The sequence below is a fragment of the Triplophysa dalaica genome, chromosome 16 (genome assembly GCF_015846415.1).
Source record: "Triplophysa dalaica isolate WHDGS20190420 chromosome 16, ASM1584641v1, whole genome shotgun sequence".
Lineage (NCBI taxonomy): Eukaryota > Metazoa > Chordata > Actinopteri > Cypriniformes > Nemacheilidae > Triplophysa > Triplophysa dalaica.
In genome coordinates this window covers 15329129-15344167 of record NC_079557.1, presented here as the reverse complement: position 1 = coordinate 15344167, position 15039 = coordinate 15329129, and the positions used below count along the sequence as shown (strand labels likewise).

The window sequence follows — 15039 nt, the reverse complement described above, 5'->3', positions numbered from 1 at the left end:
CATGACATACGATACTGTTATCGATACTTGCGTTGTTTTATTTCTGTGTATTTACAGTGTTAAATGGCGAATAAGAGGCTGCTGACGCTGCCTGTCATTTTTCATCCCTGAAAAATGTCTGAATGGCCGGAGTTCGCTGGCGTATGTGTGATATCTGGGGCCATATGATTTCCGTGATGTATTTGTAATACAGGTAATACACAAATAATACATTTGTGTCTGCTTGTTTTGCGTGTTTATGAGGGAAAGAGTGGCATAATTGGGCTTATGGAGCAGTCAGCGTCCTTGTTTCACAACGAGGAAGCTTCCGCCAAACACCCCTTTGAGGCAACCCGTCAAAATAAAAGTCCTCTATTTGAGACATTATAACATTGTTTTAATAATTAAATAATTCGAATAATAATTAAATAATTCAAATAAAATAATAAATAATTCGGCCATGGGGTATATTTACTTACTTTAGTAAATGGAAGTAAATGTGGTACTAAAATTATAAAAATATAACATATTATTAAAAAAAAATTCTTGCTTAAAAAAACAGTACTTCAATTTATGTAGACCTAACACCAGAAAGGACAAAAAGAAATACGGTCTACATGCCAAATAACGATAGAGATGTAAAGTAAATATGTTAAATTACATTATGATTTGCTCCTATGCACATGCTAAGTTACGTAAGTTTTTTATGTGGAATTTTCTGTTTACTCAGAAGCATTTGTAAACTGCAGTTCTGAAGCTCAGCTGTTATAAAGAAACTTAAAATGTTTAACATCTTTTCACATCATGTGTTTTTGCATCAAATACAGAGCATAATATTGATAACAGTATTGATAAGTACCGGTATCGGTACGCATTATTGGTATTGATATCGATAAATCTTAACGATACCAATCTCTAAATGTGACAAAATGGTTCTTCTTTAGCATATCTATGAAGAACCTTTTAAGAATCTTTATTTTTAAGGGTGATACTGACTTCAATGGAATGAAATAAAATGATGTCAAAGAAGGAGGAACCCTAGAACTAGAGTTGTGTATTTACAATACCGCTGACAAATCAATAGTTGACGGTGATGATGCTTTTTACACTTTGGAGTACCAGAAGCAAATATTTCAAATGACGACTCAGGCTTTTAAGTTGCACAAGTAAATCTGCATTCTGATTCGGTTAGGTATCAATGCCATATTGGCACTGGGTTTTAGCCAACCCTACCCAGGACACCTCCCCTATTACATAATGACTATGGACCAATGGTTGATCAACTGTGTTTACCAGGCAGACTGAACCCTTCCTAAAATCTCCCACATTTAAGCATTGAAAATGAATAAATGCATAAATAAACAGGACCATGCTTGTATTACAGTTTAAAAGTTCTACAGTTACAGTGTTACCAAACACATGTGCATAACTGCAGGTGCAACTGGGTGTTTCCTATATTTTTCAGCAGCGAGAGGAAAGATTTAAGCTTGGCTTCCCAGTTCTCTTCTAAGCCATGAGTCGAATTAAACATGCTGGTTTCAAAATTCCCCATCGTTCAAATCTAATAAAAAAACAAGAAGTGCAGCTGACAGCAATAAGCCCATATGTTTTTAATACAGCAGCAATCAAAGCCAAAGACACTGGCCTTTAAAAACCACTGATAAATGACATATGGTATAAATGCTGATATTTTCCCATCGTATTTTGGTCTTGAAGGCCACAAGAGATAGCGAAGAGAAAAAGGTGAAAGATATTAACAAAAGTGGGTGGGGAAGGGAAGGGCACACAGCAAAGGATGTATTAGACGTGTTCCTGCAACGAATCTGAGAACAGGTGGTGATGTAGAGAGGCTTGATTTTGTACATTTCATGTTAAATGGCATTAGCCATCAGAGTCCATTGGGAAAAGGACTTTCATAATTTCTTCTGACAACTGTGGAGGGAGTAACCGTGAATGATTGCTTCGCATTACTGTATGCTGTAATCAGGAGAGCACCGCTGTCACCCGTTATTAAATCCACTTCTACATGGACTGATGAGGAAAAAAGACGACTCATTCCAATGCGAGATATGTGCATGATAGCCTGTTCTCTCTGAATGAGATAAAGGTGACTGTCATGTTTATGGATATGCCCAAATCTCATCAGACAGCAGTCTCTGCATCCGGCACTGCACAGATCTGGTTCTCTCGTTCAAGTTTCTTCTTTCTTATCATTACTTATAACTACAATATCAAATTCTAACGTCCCTAAAACAATTGGGTTTCCTAGCCCGAGCTTGACACAATCAGCACTTCACTGCTTAAGATTGAGACGTCTAATGCTTTTTACTCTTCAACAGGAGAATGTGAGAGAGGCAATATGAAGTCTGCTTCATGTTGTTGTGCTGCAATTCTAGGATCAATATACAGCAAGTTGCCTGTGTTGTCAATTGAAGTATCGATCCCGGTGAATGATGACGAGGACCAACAGCTGAAGAAAGTGCTGGTGCTTTGCAAACCATCAAATTTGGAACATTTTTCGGGCTAGGGAGAAACCTTTTGGAAAGTGAAAATTAAATTGACCTTTAAACACAACATGCAGCCAAGAAAGTTCAGAAAAAATATCCACAATACTTCGCAATTGGAACCGGTTTTGAAGGTGAAGGTTAACCTGTTGGCAAACTCATAGATCAAAACAAACGGATAAAAAAGTTAGCATTAACTTTCATAAGAAGTGTCCAAATTTTAGATCAAATTTTCTTTTTAGGACAACTGCCTGTAAAGGCTTGTTCACATAAAGGAATGAAACTAAACTATAACTGTAAAGTTTAAAAAATACAATTTTGGAGAAACTTCGAAAGAGTGTGACACTTTTTTTTTTTTTTTGACATCTTACATATATTATTATCTTATTTGTTTAACATTTTAAACATGTTATAAATATTCTGTTGATTGAATTTTGTTCAAACGTTTGTGTAACTGAAACATGAAGTTCTTTTGGGCCAGTGTAGGGCTGGACAATAATTCAATAACAATAACTATCGCGATAGAATTAATTTTGATAACGATGATATGGATTTTAAACACATTTTCGATATTTCGATATATTTTACACGTAAGGGTCCGAGCCCTCGCTCTTCTTCACTGCAGTGGCTACTGGTGTTATGGAGCGCCACTCCATCTTGACCCAGTATAAATCTAAATCTCTAGTTTTTTTTGTAAAAACAACGTTTGGTTACAAACAGCAGGCAAACGCCATGACTTCGTCCTCAGCGTCTGTGCATGAAGGCAGCCCAGAGAAACAGATATGCAGCGTAACAGAAGTCTATTCGAATTACAAACAGAGAGTGTCTTTGCAATAACTAATCACATATTTAAAAACTAAAATAATAATTTCTCGCTTGAAATAAGAAGTAAAACGCTGTTTTATACGGGTAAATGACACCACATCGCGTCTGTATTATAAACTTCAATAAACTCTCGCTCGTGTTAAAATGCGCACCGTTCTCGCGATCTGACAGATTAATAATTTTAGAATAATGTCCAAAACACTACAATTTTGTAATGGTTTTAATAAAAAAAGCTAATGGTTAACAATGGTATTTTAATGGAAACCATTCATTTCTATGATGGTTTCTTTTGTTTTTATCAGCAGGGTTGTTATATTTATAATCTGATATCTTGAGATCAATCTGTCCAATACAGGTATTTTTTGCTTCATTACATATCGTTTATGTATCTAACATATTTTATACACTATCTCATCTATCCATAATGTACAGTATAGGGAGGGGGCTCCAGTCCTTAAAATCGGTTTACAGGGGGTTGCGACCATGAAAAGGTTGAGAACCACTGCGTTAACGGAATTAGCTAACACGAAATAACAAAGAATTTCAACAACATGAATTAATCTTCTTTTATTTTCACTTCAACATTTCTAAATATTTTTTTTAATTGAAAAGTTGATGATCTTAACATAAATGAATTCACCAAGAACTAACATGAATAACTGTATTGACATTTACCATTATTAAAAAAGATTAATAAATGTTGTTGAATTATTGTTCATTGTTAGTTCATCTTAGTTAATGAATGTTCCAATGATAAATGTTATATTAACAATGTTAAATAAATTAAAAAATTAACCTTTTGTTTCAAAAAGTTGTGTTTTTGAAGAATTTCCCTACATTCAAGAGGAGATAAAAAGAACAAATGAAGATAAAATATATATGTGTAAATGTCCATTTATATGTACAGTAAAATGTATTTCTGTTTGTTTTGTACTTTAGAGTATGTTCATAAATGAATATTCTCTTTTTATTAATATAATTTTTTATGAACACATGCGACTGTTCGCTTGGCTTTTTTAAACACTTACAGTTAAAAAAACTGATTGGGATATTTTTTCACAAGTAGTTGGTTCTTTCACAATAGCTTTCATTTAAAATAATAACCTTGACTTGAGGGCATCTGAGATTCTTGGTTGTCGTGCTCTAAACGCTTCTTTTGTACCCCGCTGTCAATCAATCACCATCTGACGTGGTTTGTTTAAGCATTAGGCTGCCTGGAGCAGGCGTGTCAGTCCGTCACTCTCTTTAAAGCAGGAGGATTAGGACACTCTACAGGTACGACTGACCGTACTGTTATGAGAGCGGCTAACCTGCCATTGCAGACGCGAATGTGCTGGGTGATCAGCTGTTTGAAGGACACTAACTCTCTCAGGTAATCATTGTCTCCTCTGACCTTCCACCTGCTGTGGGGCATATTTTACATGCCAGAATACCTCGGTCTCCTTAGAGGTCAACCGTCCAAATACAGTGAGATCACCCCCCAGTCCCCCTGGACATCCCCCTCTTGTTATATTCGTCTGGTTGACCTCTCTCTCCAGGACGGGAGAGGCATGCGGATGAGCTTATTGAGCTGGTGGGATGGAGTACACATGAAAGGACGGCTGACGGCTTCTCGCTCAAATTAAAGCACAGAGCTTCTATTGTCCATCAGTTTGGGAGTCTGAGTGGCGGCTGGCTTTTCAAATCAAATCTGCATCTTATCAACGTGACATGCTCTGCTTGGCCGTGGAGTCCATGCAGGTTTGAAAATTATATTATAAATATCATTTTAACTGGCAGTCTTTTCTGGTCTCATCTGGTCAGCATTTCAGGTCAGATTGCTGAAGTCAATAAAATCATTTAAAATGCATGAGCGTAAAAAAAGAATGCTTATCGCTGCATACATGTTAAACGGAGTGAGATATAATGTATTCACAAACAAGACTGTGGAACATTCTGATGGTTCGATAGTGCCCTGCGAAGTGGGCTTGATGGGGTATTCACAAGTCTCACAGTAAATTACATTTCAAATACATGTCAAAGGGCACTGCGAACGGTACAGGGAACACATTTGTATCATAGAGCGCTTTTCTACCATTGTGGCGTATGGTTCTCGTTGCTTTTCGTTATTTTTTCGATAATTTAATTTCAGTTACTTCTGATGTAATTGAACTAATTAATTTGTAATGTAGTCAATAGTGGAAATGACATAAAAATTATAAGTCTAACTTTAAGATGTATGCTTAAATGTATCCTTCTCACATATTTACAAAATTTGGTCAGTTAATAAGAATAATTTATGTAGTTATTTATTATTTATTTGAATGAATTAAAAAAGCCATTTCATGTCTATCCTTGAATCACTTAGCTAATCGAGGTTGATGTAAGATATAGAAAGTAATTAGTAATAAGTAATTGAATACTTTTTGGACAAGGTAATCTGTACAGTAATCTAATAAAACTATTGAATATGTAATTGGTAACTAGAAATTCATTACTTTTTCGGAGTTACTTAGCAAACACTGGCTATACACCTCCGTGCTCATTCATTGGCACGATTCAGCATGGTTAGATAACTGTGCCGAAAATCCTGAGCCGAGAACCGTTTGAAATTGTGCCATGTCGAACCAGGCTAACCATTTCAGACTGTGCTTGGAACCGTTCGGCAACATGTTAGAAAAGCCTTCAATATACCACATCTTAGGAAGTAGAAATGTATCTGTCATTGCGAGTCATTATAACCTGTGCATGCAATATTAACAAATCACAGTCATTTTCATAACAAATATAGAACACACAATTCAGCCACACAAAAAAAAACTATAATAATAAAGATATTAGTGTGCTCATTACCGTAACGTGTCCAGCTAAAAAAATGAATGGACTGTTTACAAAATTATCAATACCAATACAGGAAATGTTTAACAAAAAAAGTTGCATTTATATATATATACTTAATTAATGTCTAGTTATCTATAATGAACAGGAACTTCTGTTTGCTGCTGTTTTTTTGGGGGAAACATGATTTAGTTTTGACATTATTGACTGTTACGGTAATGAGATTTTTAAGGTCTTGTTAAAAAAAAGTGTTAGTGGTTAACACATTTTTACATGTCAGACCTTAATTTCATGCCTAAAAAGGAAAATTGTACATGCAAGAATTTAAAAAATCACGTTTGACATCTTGGAAACCAATATTTCTTGAAATTTACCCAGTAATGGTTCACTAAAGGACTCACTGGGGTTGGGCGGAAAGAGCGTGCAGCTTTTGCAGTGGATGATTTCCTTCATGATGGGCATGTCTTGTGAAACCTGGGGAGGCACGATCCCGAGGCCGGGCATCATGGGGTTCATTGGAGCAATGCCAGTCATCATGCCAAGGCTGGGGTCAAAATCTGCTGGAATATAGAAAGAGGACATCACAAAGGATTGCACTAATAAAAGCCCTGTTCTGATCCGACCCAAATTACATCTATAAGAGGAAAACATTACCTCTCCATAACAAATAAACAAATGAGACTGAGACATATTTAAAAGGCTTTCCAAATGAATAGGTTTTTACCGACTCACTCCCCCAGCTGTTTGCTATAGCTAATTATTATGCGTAGCCTGTACGTCTGTGAACACTGGCTTTCATTCACAGGTATTAGTTTAGACTACAGCTGCACGACAGCATGGAGTTCTTTGAAATGGAAATGATGGAGCCCTCAATCTCTACGGTCTATGTCGCACCTGTGGAGTGGGTCCGAGTTTGTAAGTCTGTCTAACCTCGGTGAGAGCACTCTACTCAAACACTTCAAATATTTCCTTTATTTGCAGCCGCGCAAGATAAACAAGCTCTGCCTCTAACACGGAAAAAATTGCTAAAAAGTTCTGCTAAATCATTCTGAAAATAAATAAGCTACGTGAATAAATAAATGATGAATTAATGTATTGCGGGGCGTATGTTTAAAGTGTAGAGTCTCCATAAACAAAATAGCGGTCACTGTTCGTTACCCTTGAGAAAACAACAGGGCGATCTGCAGGATTTAAACAAATGTAGTTTTCAACTGACAAACTGACAAATAAAATCAATATGAGCTTTGTCTTGATATTTCGAGTATAAACATATAGACTGATCACTTTGCTAATTTAGATAAGAACCAAAACCCTAATGGTTATTCAAATAATGTCTTGTCTCCGGTGAGGGGAAAATAGATAACAGAAGATGAATTAGCAAAAAATGGCAGACTTTAAAAGAATAGTTCACCTAAAAATAAACATTCAAACATTCATTTACTCACCTTCGAGTTGTTCCAAATCTGTATCAATTTGTTTGGTTGAACACAGAGAAAGATATTTAGAAGAATGCTTATAACCAAACAGTTCTTGGACCCCATTGACAACCATAGTAGGAAAACAATTTTTTTTTGTTCTGTTAAACACAAAAGATATAGTTTGAAGAATGTGGGAAAGTAAACAGTTTTGGGGCACTTCTGACTACAATTGCCACTATGGTAATCAATGGTGTCCAAGAACTATTTGGTTACAAGAACTGTTTGGTCACCAGCATTCATCTAAATATCTTTCTCTGTGTTCAAACAAACAAAGAAATGTATACAGATTTGGAACAACTAGAGAGTCAGTCTTCATTTTTGGGTGAACTCTCCCTTTAAGACTTCCTATTTGTATAAAATGACCTCAAGTGCCAAACACACTCACACACAAACATATAAAAATGAATGCCACAAACCTCTGAAATTTTGGCAAATGCAGTAATTAGATCTTCATTAGAAATGCTAATTGTAGCAGCCTGGTGCCCGTGATTTTGGCAAGCTTGAGATATTTTTATATGCAATATGCACGAATGATCCATGGGAGGCCTGTGCCATCTGAGGCTTAGAGTAATGAAAAATATATAATATATTTACTCATTCAAAAAAAAACAGCCAAGAACTAGTTAAGAAAATGTACAAAATGTTGTGTTCTAATTGGTGAATAACACATTTTCTTTCCTTTTTAATCTTATGTTTGTCATTGTACGTTAATTTAGTAATGTGCTATTTTTGCCATCCATATGCTAGAGGAAGAACTAGAAGAAGAGCAGGCAAACGAAAAATCCATCTCGCAGGGCAGTTCAGGATGGATTGTGAAGATAAACTGGGAGCACAGAGCTGGCAGATGTGTCTGAGAGGTGACGACAGGTCGGGTGCACATCCGCTCAGGCAGAAGGAGAACGAGGAGGCTGCGGAGATTAGGCGTCACATTGGCTACCTTAATGATTCTGTTAGTATTGATATTTCTGTCTCATAGACACTAATGGAGGCAGGAGATAAGATGCACCCCAGACACTTGGGAGGTGACTCACCCTTGCATGAATGCCACACTTTCTGATGCATGCCAAAACCCTGTCTGTCTGACACAGCGAAAGAAACAGAGCTGACTAAGAAAAACTCTTAAATTGTTGCTTTCCAATCATAAATTGACAAAAATGGGCAGATCATTGCGAGGCAGCACCTGTCGAGTGATGCAGAGAAAATGAAAGATGCTGAACAGGTTCTATACAAGTTGCATCATTTTAAGAATTTGACTTCTACACTGCCTAACAATAACAATTATTCAACTATAACCACAGGTTTCACACTCACTGGGCCCTATTGTACACCCGGCACAATGTGGCGCAAGGCGCACACATTGTTTTCAGCACATAGTTTCAGCCCGACGCATAAATGGATTACAATGTAAAAGATTATTATTGTGTACAAAAAGATTAAAAACCCGGCTTGTCATGTAGATGATCTGCTCGCGCACTTTAACCTGACGCACGAGCAGTTGCGTTTCCTCTCTGGAGAAGCATCCAGTCTTTGCAAATTCCGCCGTGAAAATAGCGAATCATCCATGGCGCGAGCACAACTGGCTCTTAAAGGGAATGAGAGATGACACTTTGATTGTTTTTTTGCATATTATGCCCAAAAAATACCCATTACTCATTAAGAATCGGGACAACCCATTTAGACCATGCTCCCGTGTGGGCCCTGAGTGCACTTGCACTATAAGCTTTAGACCATGTGCTTAGATTGTGAAAACAGGGCCCAGTGTGTCTCTGTTGGGTAACTCTCTTTAGAAAATGAAGTGATTCGCAGGTTGACCATTCATTTCAAATGGTTGCTGAGTGAGCCATTTTACAAATTTACGCTGTATTCACATTTGACTTCTTTTTTGCACGAAAAAGTTGACAATGGCGCTTTTTTAGTAAAAAAAAATGCTTGCAGGTTTGTGGTTACAAATAGCAGATGGCAATGTTCAAAGATCGAATTTGTGCATGAAGGCAGCTTAGAGGGACAGGCTTTATAGGCAATCTAACAGAATTCTATATGAATTATAAACAGAGAACGACTTTGCAATAACAAACCAAATATTTTAAAAATACAATAATAATTTCTCGCAATAAATGCAATCAGAAATTATGGAAAGTGAAAGTTAAACATTAAAACATATATAAAAAACTATCGATCAACCGCTTCGGCCACCATTAAATTTCCGAGCTCGACCAATAACGTTTCTCGCACGTTGTTATGGAAATGACAGGTCCCTGTCATTGGTTAGCCGTGAAAAAGGTGAACTGTTGAGCTTTTTTCAACCTCAAAAGATGCTCTGAGCTGCAGAAAAAGATGCTGGCATTTAAAAAAGCCCTCGGGACTTTCTTGTTTATTCCATAGGATAAAGATTTCAGAAGCCAGCAGCTTCAAAAAAGATGTCAAGTGTGAACACAGGGTTAATCATCATGAAAAGACATTTATGTTAAAAGAACTATGTTTACATCCAATAATAATACATTAACATGAAAGAGAATCTAAACCTCAAATTTAAGAAAATAAACAGTTTAATCATATGCTTTAGTCAGAATTAATGAATAGAAAGTGTTTTCGAATTTGTCATTGTAGGCTTCAGGCCCAACAGACATTTTTTTGTCTGCAGTGGGTGGGTGGTTCATTCTATCATTTTTTATGTTGCTTCATTAAAGCCTTTATAGCTGAAGACTGTGCTTATAAACTGCTACACAGTGCATTTGAACATTCTTTCTGCTGACTTCAGTGTTCTGGGTGGCAAATATAGACAACAGGATGAAACTCTGCTTAACCCTGACTGCCACTTACACATGTAGCAGGGATGTGCTAACCTGTTAAAGGGGTGCTGCAACGATGTGTCATGCATTCTGACTTCTTTACAATGTTAAACGTGCTGTCTTCTCATGCTTAAAATGATTTACTTGTCAAAATGAGTTGGGCGTATGACGTAGTAATTCTGTGCTTAATACACTCAATCAGCGATCGTACAGGTTTCGGAACGTTTTTTTTCGAACATATAAAACTGTTTTGTAACTATTTTTCTTAGTCCCTTATTGGACAATTCTCCCGGAAAAGCATGCGGCACGCCCACGCGGCAACATGGAGAGCAGAAGAAGGAGCATAAACAGACGTCACTTTCACTTGTGTGCAGGAGTGAGAAAGCGAGCTAATGTTCGCGAAGTTCAGGTGTCTGTTTGTTCACTGCATTTGGGTGATGAATGTTATATAAACGGTGGATATAACGCTGGATATGGAGATCGTTTGAAACTGATATATGGAGCCGTCCCAGCGCTAAAAGATGGCGGACATTAACTGCATGCGGTGAGTGAAACAGATGTCTGTCTTTTGTTGACAATGTGCTTTAGTTCAGCCTACCTCTCCCCCCCGCAAGCGCCGTATGATTTCAGGAGGTAGTATTACAGCTATATCTATCTATTATAAATGTGATCAAACTATATCCTCTTTGAAGATACGACGTATGCAATACTACTCTTTAGGTACTCAAGATTAAAATAAGATTGGCAGAAACCCAGCTTTAATACTTACCCTGAATGTTTGCGTTAGATGTGATAACTAGCAATAAAAATATGAGCGAACCAGCACACAAACAAAATAATCCAGAGGATAAATTTTAATAAACTCATTCTAGTTTTTTTATTACTCAGATTGCCTGCTGTCAAGTGCAACCATTTAACCATACATTATTTCATTCTTATGGTTTATTCTGAACTTTTTTCATTAAAACTGCTGTAAATGTGATGTCAGCATATGCGGAAAATCACATCCTTCCATTTTCCACTGCATCATAGGTCCAAAATTAGAATCAGGTGCAACAAATGAGATTAAAGCACTATTAGAGAGAAACTTGAGTTGGGTGGCTACATCATGCAAAGATCAAAAGAGCTCTTCAAGATGCATTGACAAACAACTGCTGATGCCTACAAGTCAAGGCAGGGTTTAAAACCATTTCCAAGCTATCTGTAGAAAATCACCCTCATTTCTAAGCCCACATACCAACGGAACGTTTTCAGCATCCTTTCAGGTCAGAACATCCTCTGATAAGTTTTAGACTCGCCACGAGTCGAGTGTCCAAAGAGACTGCACAACTCTGTCCTACAAACAAAGTCATGAAGGAAGAATTCCCTGCTCCCAAAAAAGAATGTAGATCAATGATTGAGGAAGAAGCTCAAGGCAGGCAAGGTGAAGATCAGGACTGCTAGAACATAGTGCTCTCTATGCGAGAGACAAAAATCTAAAGCTGCCACATTAGGTGAAAATCAAAAAAAGTGTCTAAAGTATTCAAAAACAAAGTGTTGGTGGTGGAAGCTTTATATAGTCTAGAGCTGGATTTCTGAACTGTCCTGACAAATCTACCAGGACGCAGTCAGCTGTGAATTTATTATAGAACTGATGGACAACATCAGAGTGTCTTTGAGAAGTAAGGCCTTTAATAAAACAGTTGAACCATAAATGGCTCTAAAAAATGGTCCAAAAGATACAGCTCAATATAAGAGTTACATAATCAAAGCCCAGATTGTAATCTCATAGAAATTCAGGGAAAATTTTAGTTTCCAATGTTCAGGGTCATCCATTATTCTATTCGATTAATGAAATGAAGAATATGTGCAGCTTTTTATAGCAGTGCACTTTTCTCAAGAATCCAGCAGTACTTGCCAAATGTCTGTTATAATACAGTTCCAAATCCAAATCCATGTTGGATTGTATACATTTATGTATTCAGAGGGCTTCGATATTTAATATAAGGTACACAAGTGCCGTTCATAATGACAACCAATTGTAGCGACAAAACATCCAGGGGCTGAGAGGGTTCATGAGTGTTCGGATGTGACAAGTGAAGCAGATAATGCAAATAATCCTCTGTGTTCATAATAAGTGACGATCTGTGGACACCACTAATGGGGCAAAACGTATTCATCTGGAGTGCTTGCAAAACTAATTTGAGACTAGAGGAAACACATGTGCTCAAATAACACAGAAAACAGTACAACTTCACTTTGAAGCATTACGAATAAATATTAGTTTAATTAAATCGCAATGGTTTATTAAATGCCTAACATTACTTGCAAGGGTGAGCATGCAGCCTTATAAACATGAAACAGCCTGCTCGCTCATCTCTCTAAGCACAATTTAGTCTGACAGTTGTGTGTTAGTTGGGATGGACGCAGCCCTCAGCTAAGGTTTTAATGTGCCTCACGCCGGCAGGTGCGGGTCTGCTCGAGCTCTGGCATGGAGGTAATAGGCACCAGGCTGATGAATTATGGAGCCTGCTCTCGGAAGACACGCAGCACATTAAGCAGGCTGAGAAATCACAGGCCTGCTCTCCAGGAAAAAGCAGGTTGTTAAAAAATTAGAGCAGGAAATTATATTTATTCATGACACTTGTAAGACAGATGATCCTAGCGCACAAAAACTGTCTATATCTGGATATATGAAAAGGTAGGTTTGTTCAGAAGCTGACCTAGTTTGATCCAATATACACTGTTTCCCAGGGCAGGATCTTCTATATGGCAGGATTTAGAGGCAAAGCACAGGAAAAACCTTAGGCAATAATGCTTAACAGTGATTATTTATATTTGTTCTCAAAGCACAAGCCTTCTTTCCTCAAGCCTTAGGAATATAGATGTCCAGGCTTTAGCCATGTTTTTTTGTCTCTGCAGTGCTAACAACCACTAAAATAGAAAATTGAGTATTTTGTAGAGTCTAGCCTGGATATACTGTATTACAGGATGGCCATATATAAAGTTCCGCTTTGATGTATTGGTAATTGATGAATGAATCGTACATGTGTCCTATGGTGGGACATAGCAGAATGAAAAAAATCAAACTGTCAATTTAACAGTGTTTTATATTATTCATATTTATATTTATCGTATAAAATAGCATAAGAGAGAATTATCTTAATTTATAGTTTTTTTTTACATTTTTGCTGTCACACCAGAGGACAAATCTGTATATTAGCGAGAGAGAAAGTTTGATGTACAATATACAATAACATGTGGCTGTGCAATTAATCGTAATTAAATCATTCGCCGCCAGCCTCTTTAAAAAAAAAAGTTGCCAGCCTATGCCAGCGTTTTTTAACATTTTCACCCAACTTTAATGGCTCACAGTAAATTTTCTGTAAAGAATATATGGACAAACAATATGTAATATGAAAGAACAGAGTCTCAGATTTTACAGAAAAGAAACAGTATTCTTCTATCTTCATTTGTTCATTTTTTATCACTCCCTAGATGTGGGTAGGTTTCTTAAAAAATGCATCACTTTGATTAAACAGCTGAGATAATTAACGAGTGCACTCAGAACATTCATTAAAAACCGCTAAAACATATACGTTCTAGGTTCTGGGATTCTGTACTTTTTCCCAGTGGTGTGTAATAGCGCCACCTGCTGTAAAACAGTACAAACACTGATTGCCGTAATAACTCTACTTTGGCGGGGATGCACTTTTTTTTAAATGACGAGATAACTCGTCAATGGCGGTGAAAGAGTTAATTAAAAAGTTGGCTTCCAATAATTATTAAATCAAAATAATCGAGGTAAAACAATGATTGTGCCGCATTTTGTTCGCAAGGGTTGACTTCTTTCTTCATTTTTATATTTATTTATTATTTTATTTATTTATTTGAATGCATCCATTCACATTTAATTTTATCTGTTTTTCAACATTTTTTTTTGTTATTAAGTTGAAAGCAGTTATTTATTTATGTTAATCATGTTAAATAATTTCAACATCGGGCAAAATAATCGGGGTTATAATTTCTGTCATAATCAAACAGCCCTACATAAACATACACAACAGAAAACATTCACCCACTCAGGCAACCACATTAACACATCAACATATATACATAAGGGTTACACTTTAAATTAAGGTACACAAATTCAGCATTAACTACTTGCTTACTAATGCATGCATATTGGTTGTATATTAGTATGTATAAAGCACATATTAATGCCTTTTTCTGCCATACCTTATTCTAAACCCTTTATTCTACACAAAACCTAAAAATGACCTTATAAGCAGTATTTAGGAGTTTATTGAGACTAATTAATAGTGAGAATTGGTCCCTAATTCTAAAGTGTGACCGACATAACATATCTAAGCACATTAAAATATGTCAGCCCAACCACATTTACACTATTTAGCAACATTCACGACATGTTTAAAGAAGTGAAACAATCACAACAGAGGCATTACATACAAGAATTAAAGTTACAGTAAAATCACATTGGTGTAGTTAAAAAAAAATCATCCCCAGACAGCAGTGTACATGTACCAACCATTTGCATGACACCACCCACATTGTCATTCCATTGTCCAGAAATTGTGCTGCACAGAACATCAATATATTTTGATTGGTCGAACATTATTTTCCCTTTCCTACTAATTACTTAGCACT

At 36.6% G+C, this 15039-nt stretch overlaps 1 protein-coding gene across 10 annotated transcripts in view; it reads right to left on the bottom strand.

Moving 5' to 3' along the window:
* Nucleotides 1-15039, bottom strand: part of enox2 (ecto-NOX disulfide-thiol exchanger 2) — a 238919-nt gene that overhangs the window by 47453 nt on the left and 176427 nt on the right. For 7 of the 10 annotated variants that reach the window (XM_056769092.1, XM_056769099.1, XM_056769100.1 and 4 more), the window contains one exon: nucleotides 6500-6685. In XM_056769092.1, the coding sequence (XP_056625070.1) occupies nucleotides 6500-6685 (186 nt within the window). The remainder of the gene's footprint in view (nucleotides 1-6499; nucleotides 6686-15039) is intronic. The other 3 variants (XM_056769097.1, XM_056769095.1, XM_056769098.1) reach the window with 3 other exon arrangements.